This window comes from Osmerus eperlanus, unplaced genomic scaffold (genome assembly GCF_963692335.1).
Source record: "Osmerus eperlanus unplaced genomic scaffold, fOsmEpe2.1 SCAFFOLD_231, whole genome shotgun sequence".
NCBI lineage: Eukaryota > Metazoa > Chordata > Actinopteri > Osmeriformes > Osmeridae > Osmerus > Osmerus eperlanus.
In genome coordinates, this window is record NW_026911428.1 from 14,887 (window position 1) to 37,777 (window position 22,891).

The following is a 22,891-nucleotide window of genomic DNA, read 5'->3' on the forward strand; positions in this document are numbered from 1 at the left end:
TAGGTCAGCAGCAAGTTGCGTCACTGAATGTGGGCGAAATGTTTTGTTCTGCAAGAAACAAATGCATTGGCCCACTGCTGTCACATGAAATCAAATGCGTTGAGTGTGTTATAAAACACCTTGCCATTGTTTGTACTGCGCCCCATATATTTCCCCCTCCAGACAGTGCCACAACGGGATTTAATTATTATTTTGTTGTTAAAAAGAAAAAAAATCATCCAAATATTTAATGTTGTGAGTTAGCTTGCTACGTTCATGCGCGGACTAGCTGTTTAGTAAAATAGCTATACTGAAACGTCAGTGTCATGTCTACTGAGAAACAAAACCCCGTGGAAAATTTGCAGGGTAAGTGAATTGGTTAATTGTACGGTAGCTTGCTAAGTGTTTAAAACAGATTAGCCTAGGCTATGTCGTATAGCAAGCGAATGATGATTGATTTTCATCTTTAAACCTGCCAAAAAAAAAAAAAAAACTCAGCGTGGCTAGTTGTTTCTGAGACGCGGATTGTTATTCTTATCAGAAAGGGATAACGCTATTTCAGAGTGGAAATACACGTCATATTCGCATGTAAAATGGTTAACGCTAGATGGGATACGTTCTTGTTTGTATTTTAGCAAGGCTATAGTATTAGGGAACAACGGAATTATCGTTTAAAGTTTTTCTTTACCGTTGAGCAATGACGTTTTAAAACCACATGCCTACTGCATAAACATGCTTTCAAGAAATAATGTTGCCGTTCTATTGAAATGTGGAAGGTTCTCCGCCGTGCTGCAACCATTTCTAAAACGTCGGCTGTGTTATTGTTCCATTGCAAAACCACTGTCATTCGTCAAACATTTGCTCTACTCGTGGTTCTGCTCGACTGTAGAATAGTATTTTGACCTTGTAGACTTTCTATCTGGGGCAGAATCCTTAACACACAGTAGCCTACTGCAGAGCACTAGCTATTTTTAGTATTACTGGGAAACAAGGGAAATAAATAAGCATCGATTTCCCGTTCCCATAAGTCTGTGCGTTTATTGTGACGTTGTACATAGGCGGGGCCGTGGTGTTGGGTGCTGGGGTGTTGATTTAATATTTCAGTGTGAGGAGAGGACACAGGCTGGGTAAAATGCTAATTAAAGAACACTGTCTGCTTTCTATTTCTGAATGTATGACCAATGGTTGTTCATTGTAAACTAGTATAATTATTTTACCTCAGTTGGTAAAGGTGCTTGCCAGAAGCACCAGATGGGCTTCAAAATTGCTGGTTAAAAAATATATATACTGTCGTTTGTCAACTATGCAATGGGAGACAAAGCTTTGTCTGATCGGGGCAAGGCTGGAATTAATTTGGCCAATGGCTGCATTAGCCCAAACAGACATTGCCAGGTTCCAAAAGACTACTGGTTAGAATTAGCCTGAGAGTATTTTATATTCGTAATTAATTCATATTTTTTGCCAGTATCTAATAATGTCTCTGGTCAGTGCTAGCTCTCGTAGAGTACTGTGTGGGCCATGGTGTGAAAAATGGCCCAGGCATTGAGTATGAGCTACGTCACCCACAGCACACCTTGCACAAGCTTCATAAACACAGCAGTGACTGAAGGCACTTTAGAGATTTTGAATTGAGGGGATGCATGCATTCTTTTCCCTGTGTGTCACAGGCTCCTGGGTTGAGCTGCACTATCACAGCAGCAGCAGCAGTGGCAGTGGCAGTGGCAGTGTTGGCCAGCAGGGAGGAGAAGAGCAGGTGTCAGCCTCCGCTCACAGTGGGGACGTGGAGAAGATGCTCCTGGATGCACAGCACGAGTCTGGCCGGAGCAGCTCGCGGGGAAGCCTGCCCTGTGACAGGTGCTCGACTCGAAACGCCGCAGCCACTTAAAAGCTGAGGGATTGTGTCACATGATTGAATCAGGAGGGAATCACATGATTAACTCTATAATATGGTGCCTGAATATGTGCTGTATGGATTAGGAATGCGTGATTCATACTTTCAGCCATACTAGGCTAGGTTAACCATCCACTCAGCAGCCATACTAGGCCAGGTTAACCATCCGCTCAGTTTTGAAAAGCACATTTCATGTAGAGTTTGAAACCAGGAATAAAATTAGATAATTACATTGTGATTACAGACTACAAGGCCGGCAGTTTAAGGTTTTATTAATGGCAACCTTATGCAGGCTCCCATTTGACAAGAAAAATCTAATTTGCCTGTTTTGGAATTATTTAATTAACAAATGTTAATGAAAACATTTAGGATGCATCACTCAATATAAAACAGTTATATTTACCAGGCATGTCTTTTATCAGTCCTCCAAGATCCCAGACTCCACAGCATCTGCGCAGAGGCTCAGAGGTTCAAAGCACAGGAGAGAAGAATAGTTCTCAGGTAAATAAAACGCATAAATACATTTTACAATCCTGAATTCTGAGTCTGCAAAACTCAGGCTGGTGCTGTTTTTTTGTTCTATTGACAAACATGCAATTGCCATTTGAATTAAGTGTACAAGTGAAACAATTGTCATCGAGGGCCTTCATGCTTTTTATTCTATTGACTGCTATAACACGTAGCACCATCACCAACACTGCAGTATTTCACCATGTTGGCATTTCATTTAAAATATCAAGATAAACTTTAAATTTGTTCATTTCAGTCCGAGGAAGATTATATCGAGAGAAGGCGAGAGGTCGAGAATATAATGAAGAAAAATGCGGACTGGATCTGGGACTGGTCGAGTCGACCTGAAAACCTTCCGCCCAAGTGTGTGTCCTCAGTCGAGTACTGTATGTCATAAACTGGATGAGGAAATATCAGAAAAAAACCTGTTTTGTTTTCGCTCTGTGTGAGCCTATCCCAAGTGTTCAAATAATCAGCTGAAGCATGCAGAGTGTATTTACTCAGTTAAAGTATGTGAGTAGCTGCTGGAGCTTGTAGTGAAGTACAAAATGAACAAACCAAAAAAAACTAACACATTTGAGCATACTTGTATATCTAAACTTCACCCCAAAATACTTTTTATAAAAATGAGAACATTCTTGCAAATATAAACCATTATAAAGCATAATTAAGCATCAAGATTTTATAGAATACACACACACAGACACGTTTTGTTTGTATTGGCATACCTTGCATGTAATTTCCCTTTAATGGGACATCCCATGTGATCATGTGTACAAACTAAGGATGAGCTGTACATAAATAAAACTGTACCGTGGTGTTACATAACCCCCACCTGCTTTCCATCCAGAGAGTTCCTGCTCAGGCACCCAAAACGCTCAAGCGCCCTCAGCATGAGGAACACCAGGGTCATGAAGAAAGGGGGGATTTTCTCCGCCGAATTCCTGAAGTTGTTCCTGCCTTCACTGCTCATATCACACATACTGGCCGTAGGCCTTGGGTGAGTGGGTATTTTAGGAAGTGTGAGTTGGTGTATTTCACAGATAAAACACAGAATGGATGTTTTCACATTCACCTCCTGCTGAATTTAACGTAGTGTACGTATTCCGTCACGCATATGTGCTGTATGGGTATGTTGCGGCTATAGTCAATCAGACTACCTGCACAGTTGAACACACACAATTATTGCTTTTTAGTCCGGTGGAAAGAACAGGTGATATGCACTGTTCTAGGGTTGAATTAGATGTGCTGTCGATTAAAATATTAGATTACCCTAACTGTAAGTATGACTGTTTTTGGGAAGTAAAAAAAGAAAAAAAATACACAGGTTCTGCTATCACTTGACATAATGGTGGATTAGAATATCACAGTTGACTGATTCACCAAAAGGGAGAATTGCGACTTTTGTTTTGAGAAGTGAGACAATTTTCTTAAGGTGGCAAGTGTCTGAATAATGATCCTCTTCTGCCTTCTCTTTTCCCAAAGGATCTACATTGGAAGACGTCTAACCACCCCTACCAATACTTCTGAGGAAGATCATGTCACCACCGTCAGTTGCCACCATCGCTTGCATCTTGCCTTGCCACATGCTTCATAGATGTTCAAAGGCAGGGTTATGTGAGGCCCTCGTCCGCCCCCCTCACCCCTCCCCCCCGGCATTTTGGCAGGAGGCAGACCTTCTGTACTCCCGTGAATTCAGTGCACTTTCTTCCTGTTCCCAGAGCCGCTTTAAATATGCACCACCGCAAATAGCACTCTTCCACGCTTCCATCTCTGTAAGAGAGTCCACTTCATTTGCTGCTCTGGTTTAGCACAGAGATATTGAGCCTTTGAGGAAGCTAGAACTGAAGGGGGAGTTGATGCAGTTGTGAATTCAGTGATTTGATTTCACAATGATAGGGGGGAAAAAAAGCTAATTCACAACTATGGAGTTGTGTCTCCTTTGTGGGAGGGGAAAAATTATTCATGCATTTTTAGTAATGCTGTGCGGAGGAGAGAGACAATCCCATTACTTGGGTTATATATCCACAACAGCTGACCAAACTGCTTCTCGTAAACAGCAAACCTGCTATAATCACCAGTACTAATTGTTACAGTTGTTGTTTCTACCTGAAAATCAAGGGACTAAGTACCATTTTTAGATTTTGGTTTTTCAGTAGGGGCATTAGATTGTGTGAACAATATTGTGACACTAATACTCTTTGCTGCTTTACGGCTGTTGTGATACATCTTTGAAAAGATCATAATCTTTCAAGTTCAGGAGTCATCAGTGTTTCATTTTATTTGTAAAATGTCAGTGTACTGAATGAGGATTGTGTGCAGTATGTAAAATCTAATAATGACACATTCACATAGCATTTGATAGTAGTGCTATCATAAGTTTCTGTATAGCCCAGTAAATAAGAAAATGTGTAATACTGGAATTTATAACTGGCATACTTTCAGAATAGTTTAGAAATTAAGCCATTGAGGAAGGATAGTGAGAAATGGTTGTGCTTTAAATAGTTTTCAGTTAAGAGGTGCTGACCATACCACATGCTCTTGAAGAAAAGTCTGGAGTTTGAGGATAGAATACAAAAGTTTGAGGACGGAATATAAAAGTAACTGTAATCTTTCATGGAATTTTCAGGGCATGGTCAATGTAACAAATGGAACAAATAAATGGAATGTATAAATATTGTTCTCATCATTTGAGGTGACCACTTTTAATACAGGCATACAATGAATGCATGGAATCAGCTAATCCATATCTAGCTGCACTGATAAATTAAACGTGCTTCACAGTTACTCATGTAGAACATTTCTCAGACCTGAAAATCTACTCGTGCAGTGATGAAAATGCCTTAGGTCATTCAAGGTGGACTCTTAACCTTATGGCATAAAAAATACAAGGATGCTTACACGATTCAGAATTGCTGTGATACTTCACTTGTTTTGACGGTTTAAATACTGTTGATATTGCTGGAAAGAGACATTACTCACACGTGTGGGATGGTCTTTCATATAGCGGGTTTAAGGTTCTAGGTGTTGTGTAATATTTATTTTATTATTTTCTAATTATTTTGTATGGAGTGCAGTGTTGTAAATACATCATGTGGAAGAAGAAATAAAGTGTTAACCCTGGATAGTCTCATTTCGAAGTGTGGTAGCATTAAGGTGCCAGTACTATTCCAACGTAAAAAATTAACTTACGTAAACTTAATCTTTCAAAAACGGGCTCAAGAAAGGTTCCAATTCAGATAAACACAATTCAGATTTTATTTAACTTTGGTCAAAATAATCAAACAACTGTGTACATTTCCCCTGTGTTACCATAATTATTTAAACAGGGAACAAGGTCAAAGACTGCTTGACTCAAGTGTTTGAATTGAAAAGCGCAACAATTAAAACAATAACTTTGAACCTTTGACCCCAAAATCCTCTACTGTGAATTCTACACTAGCATTAGCAAAGAATGGTGCTCAATGTTAGCCCAGGAAATAGAAATGCTAAGGACAACCACTGAATTCCACTTTAGTGATGTCATAATGCAGGGTGTAGTTTTATTGGTCTGAATAAATGGATTACTTCTCAGGGAGGCACTCAGCACTTGGTTTTGATTCACATTCTGTTTTTAATGTGTAATATCTATTACATACGACTGTATAATCTTTACTGTTGCCATTTTGACACAGAGCCACTGATAGCAGCACGTAATTGTGAGGAAAAACACATTTAAGAACAGAATTTAAAATGTATGCTAGGTACGATTCTGCAAAACATCTGGGGTGCGGCCAGGACATATCTGTAATTGTTGAGTTACAGGGGGGCTCAATTTTTTCATTTCTCATCAGAAAACAAGGTGGGTGTTAAGGCTGCAGATTCCCTTTGTATAAATGCCTATTGCTTCATGATGTGTTACCAGACTATGCCTTTATAAGGAGCTAAGAACAAAGATATTGACACTGAACAAGGCTGACAACCAGTTTCTGATGGAGCTAACGCAGCTTCAAGTAGTTCATTACGAGATCTTCCTAAGTCATGCTACCGAACAGCCAGTGGGGTGACTTTTCGCATTGTTTCCACGTTTTTTTTTCTCTTAAATCTACAATGTACACATGCAAAACAACAGAAGAACATAAGAATTTTATACATACTCTTTCAAAATTTAAAAACACGTCTCTTTGTAGTTTTTGTTACTTTTATTAAGTGGTTGACACCAGACGGTGTGGTTATATAGATACAGTCAGTGAGTAAATGTTACTATGCATGAGGGGGAAAAAATGGAGAGGGGGGGAAAAGGAAGAAATAAAATGGGGGAGGGACAAAAAATAAAAAAAATAAAAAATAAAAAAAATCCACTGACCAAAATGGCGACCTGTTCTAAGTGCTTAAATGGTAAAACACCAAAGGCCTGAAGTAGGGGCCAGGGGCGGAATGTCAACAGGTAACAAGTGAATTTCATGTCACAGAAAGGCCCAGAAATACAGTAAAGAGACTACATTTCGACAGTAAAATGTCATTCCATGGGTGTTCAATGAATTTGGTCGTTAAATCATAACATGAAGGCTCAGGCTTAAAATAAAACACGCTAACTTCAGAGAGTTTTGGCCTCTGTTGAGTGCTGTCCATCAATTTCGCTTTTTAGGGGATGGGTGGAGTGGAGTGGAGTGGGGGTGGGGTGGGATTGGTGATGATGGTGGGGAGGCGGAGCTTCTCCCTGTCAGGGACGCTCGACTCCGCCCTCACGCCGAGGGCTCGAGCGTGCCGACCCGACTCGGAAAGGACCGGGCCCGTCTTAAATCCCCCCTCGGCCACACCAGATAAACGAGTGCATCAAATTCTTCATTAGGACAAGAAGGCCGTTTCTTTTACAGATAAACGACTAGCTTTAAACTATGCAAGTACAAGAATATCTGCCCCCGGGATGAGCCCGATGTTTAAGTTGTTTTTTTTTTCTTAATCTTTTTATTTGTTTTCATTAATTTATTCTTTTTAGTTGATTTTGTCCTGGAATATATACAGGTTGTTGGTGGCGGCGACGGCGATGACGTTCTCCTTGGGGTGCCAGGCTGTGTGCAGGATCTTCTTGTTGAAGTCCAGGCTGTCCACGCTGATCTCGTCCTTCTTCCGCTTGCCGCCGGTGCACACCTTGCGCGGCTTCAGGAGGGCGCGCGGTTTACTGCTCTCCCGGGACGCCTCCAGCGTGATGTCCCTCCTGGTGCTCCGGTCAAACATTCGGAAGAAGTTGTTGTAGGAGCCGGTCATGATGGCACTACGAGAGGGGGGGGGGGGGGGGGGGAGACGTTCTGTTTTAACGACTTCGCCTCTCTGAGAAAACTGCAGCCTCAGAATAACTGTGTTGGGAAAACGCATGCTACTCGTGCTAATTTCAGCCTGATTTTCATTGAAATCTAGTACGAGTAGTTTGCAGTTTTGAACACAGCCTAAGAGAGGGTGTAATGTAGACACCATTTCGCAGCACTGCCATGAACATGTATAATTACACTTAAACTTATGGCTTAAATAAAACGTAAAAAATTGCTTTAATATAGTTTGCATAAAAACTTTAGCTCCCATACAAAAATATATATTTGTTTTTATCATAGCACTGTGAAACCATAGGTGTGTCTCTTCAAACTTGTTGAGAGCAGTCCCTTCAATGTAGAAACAATACTTTACCTGTCAGAACCGTTCCAGCAGCACTCAAACTTGTCAAAAATGCAGTCGTTCTCGTACAATGAGCACAGCTTACTACGGAGGTATTCATGCACCTGGAACAGAAAAAATAAATATGACAAGCTGACGCGAGGCGAGGCAAGGCAAGTTATAGACCAGTGTACACTGCTGAAGGAAATTCTTTGGAGAATGTGAAATGGCTGGCGAGTTGCACCAATGTGAAGAGGCATGTCAGAAAGAGAACACCTAATAGCTACACATATGTATCGAGTAACCATTCAAAGTATGTGGATTGACCCCTGGAGAGCTGCAGGGTGCGCTGGCTTTTGTTCCCTCAACACTTGATTGACAATCGATTAGTGAAAGCAGTTGACAGTAAACTCATCTCACCTGAGGTTTTTTGTTCTCTCCACGCCTTCCCTGTCAACAGCCATTTCTGTTTGTGGCGCACTACCTTTTCAAATTGTTAGCTGACGTTAGTGAACATATTCAAACTTTTTTTCTGTTCGCCATGAACATTAGCTAATGTTAGCTAACAATTTGAAAAGGTAGTGCCACAAACGCAAATGGCTGCCGACAGGGAAGATATGGAGAGAACAAAAGTTGACAAATCTGTGGCTCTCCAGGACCATTACATTTTATGACATTAAATTAACGCCATTTCGCAGACGCTCTTATCCAGAGCGACGTAGTTGATTGGACTAAGCAGGCCCTTAGCAATGCAGGGTTAGGGGCCTTGCTCAAGGGCTCAACAGCTTTGTAGATCTTAGTGTGGCCTACACCGGGGATAAAACCGCTGACCGCTGGTCCCAGTCATGTACCTTAACCACAACGCTACAGGAATGCCCCTCACTGGACTGCATGTCTTGTTTCAGGAAAGCACATCTCTTCTACACTTTTCTGAACTGATAGCAGATGTTGCAGAAAAGAGCACTTGATAACGCAAGCGGAAATGATAGATTGGGACACAAAGAAAAGGAACATTTAGTTACATGCAACTAAAATAGATGTGGAAGAACAACAAAACTAAAATACTGTAGCTTAAATGCTATTGTCAATTTGTGTCAGAGGATTTGTAGTACGGCTTTGATTCTTGGCCTGACCTGAAGGATGATGGTGATGGTCAGAAGAAACGACAGGCCTGCAAGAGCACATACCTGGTAGGTCTCCACTGGCCTGTTCTCCATGTTCAGGTCCCACACCTTTACCGATAGATAGTCTCGCGTCATCATGTAGCGACCACTGTGGCTGAACTTCACGTCAGATATCGAGGAGATGATTTCTGAGAAGAAAGACCTGCTGCTTGGGTCTTCTGGTTCTTCGAAGACTGAACACAAACACAAACAAACATTATTCAAGTGCACAACTGCATCAGAGCACATTGGGTGGTGTGCCTGGAAAATACATTAACACTGTCCACAGATAACAAATTCAACCTTAACAACAATTTTCTTGGGATCCACCTCTTTCTCCAGGAACCATTTACGAGTTGGCAACAGTGCAGCCACACCAGCTTGCAAGAGCCAGTAATTACAATGAGTTTCATGGAGTACAGAACAGACAGGAAATTCTGATTTTTAGCCCCTGGATCTTGCTCAGTAACATTTAAGCAAAGATGCTATATTTGAAAGCCAGCTTAGGTGTAACCCAGCATGGCTGGCGAAACATGGCCATTGCACTGATTACAATGGGATTTTATGCACAACCTCCTATTGCTTTGAATACTCAAGTTAGCACTGAAACATGGAAACAGAAATGGACAGCAGTCACAATCCAACATGGAGTCAGAAGATGCACTGCGTATCGCCAGACAGGAAACTTGTACAGGATGCATTTTAACACGGGGCTCCTGCGAAACACTTACATTTGGTATGCCTATCGCAAAGGGCCGCGGCACGCATGTCGCATAGCCGTATAGTTCCTTTGCTACTGCTGTACACGAACACATTGCACTGGTGTGGGTGACACTCTGCGGCGGTGATGACCTCCGTCAGCTCCTCCATGTTGGCAGGCTTAATATCTACAATGTCTGAAGTTGTGCGGTTAAGGAAATCGACTTGAAGGCAGGGAACATTAGCTTTAAAATCAACGCACACATGCACGCGCACGCACAGTCCACATTTCACTGCAAAATATTTTTCAAATCTTTGTCGAAACACCAAAAGCTTGAATGAAGTGAACCTCGGCTGGAAAAGTAATGAACTCCCCTGAATACAGAGAACCTTAAGCTGCCCCTTTTAAAAATAGCAACTCTGGAGTCACAGGCAGCAATCCCATAGTGCATTGCACTATTGTGTTTACAAACGAAGTCTGCTGCCTTTTTCAAATGGGGGCAGGGGAGGAGACTGAAACAGGAACCAAAGGAGTGACATTCTTAGTTTGCTATTCTCAGCATTTCCCTACCCCAGCAGAGGTTACCTTTAAGAACAATAATGTATCTGTACACAGCATTTAAAAAAGGATACTAAAACTTCTATCTGTGATTTCTAAGTGCCATAGGTTTATTCTTAAGTCGTCTGCCGAAAGGTACGTTTCGTGATCGCTATTTACTGAAATGGAATTAATGTGATATGTGTGTGCATTCGCAAATATTCTCCGAGGGCTTGCTTCCACCATTAGGTCCATTGGCATCAGCACAGGTACCTGGAAAAGGCAGAACACACACAGCAGGTGTTAGGACACCGACCAAGACCAAGGACTGTCTGGCATTTCTTTGGCTAGAAGCCACATTTATTGGTCTCGTTCAGGGCTATGGACTGGTATATAAAATGACTGACAAAACAAGGGTTCTTTCCTGGCATCATATTGCATTGCACAACTGATTCTCCACTGCGAACTCATTATCATAAAGGTCGAATACAAAACAAATGCAACAATAAAAACTCTGATATTATTTTTATTATCAGCAATAGATACCAAAAGACCAACATGCTGGGTCAATATCCAAGTGAATTTCTAGTATTCCTATTGGTTGAAGCTGTGCTTATTGGTTTGATAACAGGATATAGATCGATCATGTTACTTTTTCCGGCCATTGAATATATTGCCACCAGCATTCTATTGCCAACTATGAATGTGATAAAGCAGATACAAATATAACTTTTAATAATGTTATTGCTACGTATTATAAAGGCAATCATGAGAGCTGTTTACGAACCCGTAGTGATGTAATTCTAAAAGGATCTCCGCGCAATCTCCCTTCCTCATCTTTCAGGTTGTAGCCCTCCGCCCTTTTGTCCCTTTCGCTGATTTTCCAGAGTTTGATCGTTTTGTCTGCGGAAAAAAAAAATTTGGCTTTAGTGATGTGACTAGCATGCACATCCACTGAAATGTGTAGCCTGCCACAGTACATTTAGCATGCCACACACATTTAAAACAACCATAAAGCACTAGGACCAAGTGAAGCCACTTGATTTTCTTTGCAAAACAGACAGTAGGCTCAATAGAAATGATGCAAAACAGACAGTGGTGTGAACGGTTGAACATGAAGATGACAGTATCTTCTTACCATTTGTCGAGAGCAGGAAGTGAGCAGCATTTTGTTGCGGTAACCACCTAATTTTGTTGATTTTTTCCTCGATTTCTAAGCTTTTCAAGTAGTCAAATTCAGGTTCATGGCTCTGGAAAGTGCTGTACACGTTGTACTCCCCTCTGGAGTGTGGCCGATTTTTACTCTGGGAGGACACAGAAGAGAAAATGTTTTCAAAAACAGAACTTTTACCGAGAAGAAAAAAAAAAAAAACATTTGGTGGCAAAAATTAATTAATTAATTAATTCATTCATTCATTATCCTAACCCGCTTATCCTGAACAGGGTCGCAGGGGGGCTGGAGCCTATCCCAGCATACATTGGCAAAAGGCTGGTGGCACAAATATTTAACCGAAATACAGATATTGCAAAGGTATCCATTCTACAGCTGGGCTGCAGGCTCGAGGAAACTCACCTCCTGTTCACGCTGAAATATGACAACTCTGCCTCCTTTGTCTCCTGTAGCTAGCAAGTCACCAGAGTAGTTGAATTCAACTGTCGAAATAATGTCCGCTGCAAGAAAGAAAGCGCATTATTAGTGTTGCTCAAAGTCAATATTCTGCTGGCTACTTCTTTACCCACCGACCATTAGCCAGTCTTTCTGCAACAGCGTATGAAAAAAAAAAAAAAAGCATCCAATGCACTTTCTTTCACGTCTATGAATAGGCCTCTGCTTTTATTTTTCTCTCAATTGGCTTCACTGTGACTATAAATACACAGAGCTTCAGATTTTCAGTGCAGTAAACACCATTGACTGGTGAAAACAGAACTTTTTCCAGTTCACGCTCAACCCCCCCACCCCCACCTCGGGTCTCATAGGACACAATGAGGAGAAAGGACTGGGTGACTCATTTTCGCTGAAACAGAGGCAATTAGCAAACGGGAGGAGGGGCTTTTGCTTCACGCCGTGCGGTAGCCTTAGGACTGACAGCTCATTTGCGGGTTATATTTAGCACACATTACAACTGCCCAAAACTCAGCGCCGGGATTGAGCGCGTCTGAAATAGAGACTGTGGGAAGACATCGCTCAGGGCAGCTCTGAGGAATAGCTCTTAAGGTAATGGGTCTGAGGTAGCAGGTTTTAATGTGTCAGCTGTAGGCTTTATAGATTTCCTAGGAATAGGGTGCCTTAGGGGGTTACGAATCTGGCAAAGGCCCTAGGCCATTTTAAAGTATTGTGCCTCGTGGTCTGGAATTTAAACTTGAACGTGCCGGTGACAACTGCAGCTGGCCTGCCCACAGAGCTTCACTTAATTGGCCATGTCTTTGGTCTGGGAGAGAGGGACTGAGTTGGCAGGGTATTGCTCTCCACGCTGCACAAGAGGGATTCCTCTGTTCAACTGAGTTCCTACGGTCAGCATACTGCATACAGTACGATCTTTGCTATGATCTTCCAGTGGACAGCAGTGTAACAAAAAGCAGGCTAGCTACACATTTCAGTGGATGTGCACGCTAGTTTGTGCTGACCCACGCAAAAGTGATTACTGGCCATCACAAACAGGGACATAAATATGTTCCCAAATAATGACTTTATTACTAAAAGCACCAAGAGAACAGAAAAAGAAAACTGGAATATTGAGGGCATGTAAACTCTAATCACTTTCCCCAGCATAAAAACAAGATTTCCCAACCAATCAGACGAAAGCAATGATGCAGGCACTAAACTAGCATGGCAATTGTAGTCCATGGACGTAGATTTGTAGTCCATGGATTTATAGATCCACACAAGGAGAGAGGAAAACGGTAAGAGTACAAAGTGAGAACCTCCCCTCTGCTGTGGGAGGGCAGGTGGACATTATACGATTTTCTCACGGCTTACGACATCGAGAGCTTGGATGCTTGCTCACTTTGCGAGGCCAGACTGTGACAACCAATCAGACAACAGCATCTATACAGGCTCCTGACCAGATCAGAAAAACGTGATGCATGGAACCTCCTCCAGGTCAACAAGAATCAAAACACAGAATTCGCTCACAACACCTCACATCTGATGAATTCCTGCAGACAGTGCAGGGAGCCTAAGAAACAATTGGGCAAACCTGTCGGATCAGCCCGGAAAGGTCTCATACCTAACCAGTAATGTTTGATCTACAAGTTAAGATCTACAGTCCTTCTTACAATTTGGCTGCGATCTGTGAAAAATAAATTAATAATAAATAAAACATTTTTTAAAATCAGGAGCCCGCAAGTCATACATACATCTGCCTTTAGGGAGATGCTCATTAACTGACAGGCACCAAAACAACAGGCAGGCAGATAGTACAGACCCTGGAGCAACACAGCATGAACATGTGCCATAATGCAAGCAAATGACGGGGAAAGACATATCATGCCCTCGTATTTTGCTGGAAGGATGAGGCCAACATCTGCGTGGCTGAACAGGCAGTGGAAGGTTTAAAACAGGGGGCACATATCCCAGCAGGGAGAGAGCCGCCTCTAGGCTGGAACGTGATGTCAAAGCCGCGAAGCCCAGCCGAGGGACCGGCTGCCCTTTCTGCTCTGTTTGCTCCTGTCTGTCCGCTCATACACACAGTACTTAAAGGCACTGCGCCCTCCCAAACGCCAATGAAGACAAGCCTCCTGTAACCGTACAATATCAGATAGCCCTCTCCCAAGGCACTGAGGATATTTCAGGTGACTGGCTCACACAACACTGTACAGCCATTAGCCTTGGAATGTCACATCACTCAGAAGCACGACCATTCGTGAACTTGAGGCCCAAACATGGCATCTTTCCGACTGGGTTGGAGATGGGGTGGGCTTTACACGACAGATCAAGAAAGGATGGATCTATATTGGCTCTCACTTTGCACCACTCAACACACACCATTTGTTTTTGTTTTTTTACATAGTGAATCCATTTTATACAGCTCAATATTTTACTGAAGCAATTCAATATAACGACAAGCTGAAGCGGACGTTAAGAGGTGTACTAGCCTCCATGATATAACGTATAGGTGAGTGAAAGTGCTCTTTTGGGGGGAATTTCTGGAGGGCGGTGAGTCAATTTGACTGATGTTAAATGAGGCGGGGAAGCAGAGCTGTAGCCTATGGCTCTGGAGGGAAGAATATGCACCACTGTGAGAATTTCCATGCACAACAGTCTCTAGAAAGAGCAGCAGTTCTGTGGGCAAAAACACACTGTTAATGAGAGAGGTCAGAGGAGAATGGCTAGACTGGCAGAAGCTGACACGGTTATGGTGACAGCAACGCAAATAACCACGCATTACAACAGTGGTATGCAGAAGAGCATCTCTGAACATACAACACAACAAACCTGGATAGGCTACAGCAGCAGAAGTAAAAAAAACTTACATTAAGTAAAAAAATATATATAGGTCTAATAGACACCTAATGAAGTGCTCACTGAGTGTATACTTGAAGACGTGTTAGTATGGTCATGAAGAATCGGCTAAATTGAGGGAAAGGTTAATTTTGTATGGAGCTTATGCTCAAGGGTACAACTGCAGAGTGAATATCCAATCTGGGGATCATATCTGCAACCTTTGGTTTTACAAGCTGAAGAAAAGACACTAAGATCGTAAGCAGAAAGCAACAGGCACACTTGCAGGTGCAGCCAATTCTGCACTGCAACATTATATAACAGGGCTTACCCGTTGATTAAAAATCATGAATCACTACCCCCCCTTACAAGTTTTAGTTCTGAGTCATCTCCAGCACATAGGCTAACTATAGTGCCCCAGTGCCTGTGCATACATGCACACAAATATGTAGACTATGGGGGGAAATTACTAAAGCAATCGGCAGGAACACACATACGCGCAACATAAATTCAATTAAATCAAACTATCTTATAAAAGCAATTATGCAATTCGTTTAGACATTCATAGGGAACGGTGGATGTGGATCTAGGTTCTGTCCATTATCATCCATTATATCTGGGAATGTAGAACTTAAGAGCATTTCTTTAAAATGTGTATTTAAAATGAAATCTGGAGGAGGTGCATTAGGAGTACAAAATGGTCTCGTTTCATACAATTCTAATCTTAAATGCAACAGTTACAACAACCACATCTATGCTCTTATGACAGATTCAAGAAAAAGAAACCTCTCAATTGACAGTCTCATTGCATGTGAATTTGGTTTACAAACCAATGCACATACTGTACAGGGAGAAAATAATACCATCCTGGTAGAAACATAATGGCGGCTTGGGACAAAATTCTCAAAGCAAGAAGACCTTACCAGCCATTTGGGAATCTGAACTTGTGAGCAGTTCACTCTGTATAACTAAGCAAACCAACGGCTATTTAGACTTTGAATAACAGGTCTAAAGAACTAAAAGCCTTCCCCAATAAACCCATTTTACAACAAAGCCTGGTTCACTTTACTGGGTGGGTGGGGAACAGCCTTTTTACAAAATATCAGGAGGCATGTCTACAGGGAAAAACACATGCTGCACTTCAGTCTTCAATGCAAGCTGCTGGCTATTCATGGATTACTGAACTGTTGCGGTTCGGCCGACAATACAAGATGCCGACTATTCACTGATTTCTGACCTGCTGGGGCTCAGTCTTCAATTTAAGGTGCTGACTATTCACAAATTTATGAACTGCTGTGGTTTAGTCCGCAACGTAAGGTGCCGACTTATTCATTGATGACTGAACTGGTTCAGAACGTGTTTCTCTTGCCCAAGATGAGAAGATATGCTCACGCTTGCTCAATAATGACGCTGTGGAGTGACAAAGTCATAATGCAAATGGATTTATACAAGATGTCTGCGGGTTTAAATCGAGGGTGGAGGTACCACCATTGTGTCCATGAGCTATCCATCTTGACATCTAACTTCTCCATAATATGACAATCCTCTACACAAGCAGCAAAAACAAAAGTAGAGTCTGTTGAACTACTGGCTAGATATGAGATTCCAATAGGATCTACCACATAACTGGAGATAAATAAATAAATAAATACATGTGTGGATCGGTTCACCAAAATGCTTTGTCCACATGGTGGTGGTAAGGCCAGGTTTTCTGATATCTTTATTTTTCAATGGCACCTCAGGTAACCTTAGTTGAGAAACAATGTTAGATCAATCAAATGATTGAAATGTGTAAAACTGACTAACAGTTCACCTGTAACGTAAATAATGGTGACAGCAGTACCACTATGGAAGAGAGGTTCTTCCCCCCAACAAATGATTTTCTGGAAGGACAGGTTATTCCAGAGGGTTGTTGCTTATGCCATCATTGTTTTATTTGAACACTATTGGAACAAACAGGCAGAATAGTAGAGGTGCCGAGTTGAATGCAAATATACAAATTAACTGATGACTATTGGTTGTAGTAAATAGGTATGTTTTCTCAGTACATAGCCGTTCCATCACTAGCACTCACTGAAAGCAACGACTGGCGGGGCATGAAAATATCATTCCTCACCCACATGATTACATGTGAACGTGTTGCATTTATAAAATAACCTATATCCTAATCTTCCTAAAAACACGCCTGGCTTCCAGCTAGGTTAACGTGAAGTATTTCAGTTTAATGTTAGTGAAGCAATCCAAATATGTTGGAGACTATGGACAAAATAAATAACTTGCTAGCCAATACAGCTGACATTTAGCTAGCTAGCTATGTAACTAACGTTAGCTGTGAAGACAAAGGCACATTAGGTAAAGTTAACTTGGCTTATTAGTTAGAAGTAGTTAACGTTAGCTATCTAACGTTAATAAGACCGGCTCGGTTAAACGACTAGGCTAGCATGGCTAGCTAGCTGTCCATCCATCTATAGCTAGTCTATTGCTTCCCTTATTATAACTAGCATACTTTAAGTCACAAAATATGACTACTCTAACGTTGCACATTTAAATGTCGAAGGTATCAAACCCGACGAATCATCGCAAACGTACTATCCTAGCGAATCCTCTGACATAGCTAACGTTAGAGAATTCATTTCAACTAGACTTGAAAAGTACACACTAATCATCGGACGGAGCTAACGTTAGCTCACTTGCTAAGCAGTTAGCTAACGTTAGCTAAACCAGTGACCACGCTAGCAATTGCTGGCTTCCATAAGCAGAACACAGATCCGTCCCAATAATAGCCAGCAAAGTAGCATGATCTAATTTAACAGCAGGTTGTCAATGGGAGTAACTTGCAAAATTAATAAAATCTAGCTAACCATTTTATCCAACCAATTCCGTCTATCCACAATAGCAAACTGGCTACAACTGGACGCAGCACATAGACGTCATTCGGGTGATTCGATTTATCTCAAAATGTCCATGTTTCAGATTCAAGGATAAAGCAGGGGCGATTATCTAGTGACAAGTTAAACGAACTTGATAATTAACAAGTAAAACCAAGTTAGCTAGCCATTATTTAGCGTTAGGCATATTACGATACCCAGAAGCTAGCTAGCCATGCAGAACTAGCTTGTTCCATGTTGGACCCGTGTGGCCATTGCTACTCCAGAAGTGGCTGGCTAGCTAGTTAACTAGATGGCTGTCTAGCTAATCAAGACAGCTGGCTAACGTTAGCTACTGAATTTTAGTACTCATAGCTAGATAAACAACAGGCTCTGTGTAGCACACAAGCGCTATATATCTAGCAAGCTAAGCACCAAATGACACCGACACTGTCAAATGTCATTTCATGCACGCAATCACACACGAGATTACCTTCGGCCACATCTTCGTCTATGGCTCCTTTCACTTGGGAGAAACACCACTGGAAATCATTCCCACCTCCGACACCTGCAATACACAAGAATACAATTAACTAGACGTAATTAACGTCAATGCATTTGCTCTCAGGTTGCTTTGTTTAGCTAGCTAGCTAACCAGTGAGCTCGGTAGTTGCAACTTGCACCTCCAGTCGCTGGCTTGGCTAGGCTAGCTAGCTTTAACTTGCAATGCAGCTAGGCCGCGCTTGTGTGAGTGGGAGAGCGGGCCCCCGCCTACAATAAAGTTGGCTACCGTACCTGCCATTACTTCTTCCTGCAGCAGACCTGGTGTCACCAGGGGTTCCTCTGAGCTTTGTTAGAGTAGTCACGTTCGGGATGCGAAGCGGCTGATGGGGGAGGAAAGTAATTAAAAGAGCCGGGAATCAGAACCACCAGAATTGCCCGTGATTTTTTTCGTTCCAAAATGGCGCACATTGCCAGTCGACATGACACGGTGACGTCATTTAATAGACACTCTTCAAAAGACTGCTTGGTTCCCTCTTGAGATCGAGAAACAGGAAGGTAGCTAGGAGGAATGCGTGGGAAGTGCTTGGAGAGAACAGGCAGGCAGGTTGGTGAATGACAAACCTTTCCGTGTTACTCTGTAGGCAGAATGCGATTGCAAATAAAGTGCAACCAGTTCATATTTGCGGGATCTTGACGACCACAGACTGTGGCATGGTTTGACTACTACTTTTTGTAGTAGCATTAATCGTACTCGTCTGTTTGGTGCACCTACTTCACCGGTTGCTGGTTGGTTGCATAGGACCTGGGTGTGTTTTGTAGTGGCTTGCACACTGGGACGTGATTTTTGTGTAGCCTACATCTTGCTCCTTATAACTATGATCATTAATTTTCGCACATTTGAACTCTTATTTGCCACAAGTTAAATAGAGTATTCTATGTAGGCATTTAGAGGCGATTTCGCAGTGCATCCTAAAATAAAGTAACTTGAACTATGGCTGGATGTCTTTTAAATGCCCAACAAGTCGTGCAGAACTGTAGAATCGTGAAATCAGCTGATTTCTCAACGTTCTATCAATTATTTGAAGTGTTCTTAAGGTCGTTGCAGCCATAAATTAGCAATAGTGACATTTTCAATGGGTAGCTTTTCCACTCAATACTGTGCTTTGTCGCTCCCTTGCGGAGCAATGTGGTACTATTAAAGTAAATAATATCCCTCAGCCCTTACAATTCGTCGAAGCTGTGTGGCAACACTATTTCCAGTGCAGATGTACTCTTGTCACCACAGTGCTTTAAACATATTCATATCTGGTCAAATTCCCATGCCTGAACTTTGAACCTACAAATTTAACCAAAACGCCTCAAGTAGGAGGCAGTTATGCATTGCTCCTTTTTCGTCTCAAACATTTAACTGATAATCAAGTTACTTTTGTGATTTTTGTACTGGAATTGTTAGGGGGATCTTGATTAAATGTGTTATTAATTGTCTCCTTATTGTATTACTAATTTTTTTTGTTCAAATTTCCATTTGTCATATACATTTGAGACAAACCGAAAATATTATACACACACACACACACACACACACACACACACACACACTGGGTGGATGGGGAATGGCCTGGTCAAGTAGTGTAGAAGGTTCTTATAAAAACACAACCTAAATGGTGATTAATTGTTCTTGTTGTTTGAAACGTATTTGAATACGTAGAATTGACATTAACAGAATGATAGATGTTGTCACTTGTAGCATGCACATAGTGCATACATATTGGTGTTGAATGTCTGTCCACTGTCCACGTACTTGGTCTCATCTGTCCACAAGACCTTTTTCCAGAACTTTGCAGGCTCTTTTCAATACTACTTGTCAAACTGTAACCTGGCCATCCAACAAGTGTTATTTTCCATCTTGCAGTGTAGCCTCTGTAGATAAGTCTCTGAAGTCTTCTGCAGATGGTAGTCACTTACCCATCCATGCCTGCCTCGCGAAGATTGTTTTCTGATCTGTTAGACAAGTGTCATCAAGTGTAGAGGTTGATTGACATTACAGAGCTCACCACTGTTCTTCCTTCTTAATGATGTTCCAAATATTAATTTTGCTGAGCCTATTGTTTGTCCTATGTCTCTGACAGTTTTTTTTTTCTTTCTTTTTTCTTTTTTCAGCATGATAATGGCTTCCTTGACTGTCATTGCTTCCTTGACTGTCATTGGTGCAACTCTGGTCCTCATGTTCACGCATGCCAATAACAGATTCCAAAGCCAATCAAAAGCCTAAAATCAAGACTTGATACTGAAAACCTTCTTATACCTCCACCATGGACATGATTGAATAAAAGTGACAGTCTGCACCTCATATGCATTGTTTAATGTGAAATCCAATGTGCTGGAGTACAGAGCCAAAATAACAGAAATTGTGCTGTCCTAATACTTATGGACTTCACTGTGTGTAATATTGTTGGTATGTTACTGTCTGTTGCATTCATCATAGCTTAACTGTTTCTCTCTTAATTGCTTATTCATTAACAAAAGAGATATCTGAAACAGAATGACATTTTGCACAGAATAAAGCACCTTTTCATGACTTTATATTTTCTAAAAAATAAAATGTGTGTCCATTTCAATTCTCCTTAATCTAAACTTTCCACAGAAAGATAACTTATGTTTGTTCAACTGGAATAAATTAATTTGCTGGAACATTTGCCCAAAGATCTATTTTCATTTCTAAACACTTTTATTCTGAGTGCTTATAAATGGTATCACTGACTATGTTGTCAGAATGTATGCCTTTGATGCACTGTAAGATCCATGGAAGTGTATAAAGCGGGAGCCAATGTCTACCTCTACTCTTGGGTGATTTGTGTAAAGTGCAGATTTAACCTGACTTAATCAAATTTGAATATTCTTTAACTTAACTGTATTATTATTATTTATTTTTTCGCAGCATTGCATGCACGTATGCACACTACATTCCCAGAGTAACAGACACTTAAATGTTTTAAATGGAAGCCTCTTTGCATCAATAATGAAATGTCTAAGGAATAAGAATTTGATGTGTATGTATTGCTTTCAGTTGATAATGTAAATATAGCAAATTGATGGAGCGTATCTGTTTTCTGCTACTCCAATCATGTTGTAAAACTTCATGATATGAGACTGGAATTTTTTTATTTTCATGTATTTGACATGTTTCTTGTTTTTAGCATCTCCTGAAATAACTTTCAAAGTGCTGTCAGATATTGTTAAGGAAGATAAACTGCTCTGGGATTCGGAGCCTTTGAAATTTGTGGAAGAGGTTTTGAAGTCCTATTTTCCATATTCTCAATTGATGTGTCTCTCCTTTATTCTCAGCATTCAGGTCTCTGAGGATTACATTTTAAAAAGCCGCAACAGACCAACCACTGCAGCTCTGCTTTTAAAAATAATTTTCAATCAATCACTTAATAGTGATCTCCCGTCAGGAAGATTAATTTTCTCATTGAGGGCTTTTAGCCTTGATACAGTATCATAGAGATTTTCTTTCAGGCGGTCAGGCTAAGGCTACTCTATAAATCATAACCATCTCAAACTGAAAAAAAGACAAGATATTCAAATTCATTTCTCCAAAAAGTGAGCAATGCCCCAGGATGCAGTTGTGAAACCACAAGCACCCTGTAAAAAAGCTATCAATCCTTAAGAAAACAAATCTATCTTTGTTAGAAGCCTAAACATTTGCTTTGCATGTGGTAGAGAACCAGCCAAGATTTCAACAAAAGTATGTCCCAAGCATATCTTGAAAAATGTCTACGCGGCTTTTGGACAACGGGCTTTAATGCTCAAAAGAATTTGCTTTCAAATCTGATCTGTGATATTGCGAGACTGTGCAGTCACTATAGATTTACAGTTCTGGTTCATATGTTTAGATAAGCTTAATGTTTTTTAGACTGTATCCATCATGAAATTATGATGACCCACCTGGTGTAAACTGGCAGGTAAAATGAATGACTGAATTCCAATTTGACAAAGCACATCCAAGTTGGATGGCTATCCATCCAATTCTCTTCCTCAAAAATATCTGGTACAAAAACAGAACTGAAAGTGTGTATATGTGGGAGAATATTCTACTAGGGGTACTTTTAGCTGCAGTCTGAATATAGCCTTAGATGCAAACTTTAAATATGCACCTCATTCAATGGACATTAGTCAGTATATTTTGTTTTGTACAGCATGCAGTTTATAATTGAAACATATCAACAAGACAGCAGTAGACCTTTATTTGTAATCTCACAAAAAAATAAGCAAAACACTTAGTTTAGCAGATGTATTATTGATGTATCCTCCTTCAAAAACAAAAGTGAGCCATAACATTTGAAAATATGACATTTTTCTGTGTTAATAATTGCTTTGCATATTTGGCCAATTGCTACCTAATTAATTGGCATGAGATCGTATGCAGAAAAAAGACTTGTACTAAGGTCCTTCTTTTCATCATTGCTTTCATACTATAATGCTTGAATTATTATCATATAATAATTATAGCGTAATAGCATAATCATTTTTATGGTCTCGTCAGTCTGTCATGAGATAGGGGTTTTGGCATAAATGGTCATCAGAGCCTGTAATGCCAGAGCACTTGATGGGCAACGATTATGTGGAAAAATGATTTATTGAAAACATCATCAAGCATTCAACCGCAAA

At 41.0% G+C, this 22,891-nt stretch overlaps 2 protein-coding genes across 2 annotated transcripts; one reads left to right on the top strand and one right to left on the bottom strand.

The window, feature by feature from the left end:
- The first annotated feature begins 305 nt into the window (after positions 1–305).
- LOC134016068 (BCL2/adenovirus E1B 19 kDa protein-interacting protein 3-like) lies at positions 306–3,384 on the top strand. The gene is made up of 5 exons (XM_062455484.1): positions 306–345; positions 1,647–1,833; positions 2,293–2,371; positions 2,637–2,743; positions 3,231–3,384. Exons 1-5 carry the CDS (start codon positions 306–308, stop codon positions 3,382–3,384), a joined length of 567 nt encoding a protein of 188 aa, XP_062311468.1.
- A 3,970-nt stretch (positions 3,385–7,354) lies between these two features.
- LOC134016069 (serine/threonine-protein phosphatase 2A 55 kDa regulatory subunit B delta isoform) lies at positions 7,355–18,309 on the bottom strand (the record flags this gene model as incomplete). The annotated part of the gene is made up of 9 exons (XM_062455485.1): positions 7,355–7,634; positions 8,042–8,133; positions 9,196–9,365; positions 9,903–10,067; positions 10,504–10,681; positions 11,196–11,311; positions 11,547–11,712; positions 11,982–12,079; positions 18,210–18,309. Coding segments are annotated over 9 exons (1,365 nt in total), but the record flags the coding sequence as incomplete, so codon positions are not given.
- Positions 18,310–22,891: the final 4,582 nt, after the last annotated feature.

Bases quoted from the DNA above. Each gene is read 5' to 3' on its own strand.
- LOC134016068 (XM_062455484.1), top strand. From the start codon at position 306: ATGTCTACTGAGAAACAAAACCCCGTGGAAAATTTGCAGG. The intron at 2,372-2,636 runs GTAAATAAAACG...TGTTCATTTCAG, and splicing joins GAGAGAAGAATAGTTCTCAG to TCCGAGGAAGATTATATCGA. The intron at 2,744-3,230 runs GTGTGTGTCCTC...CTTTCCATCCAG, and splicing joins CCTGAAAACCTTCCGCCCAA to AGAGTTCCTGCTCAGGCACC.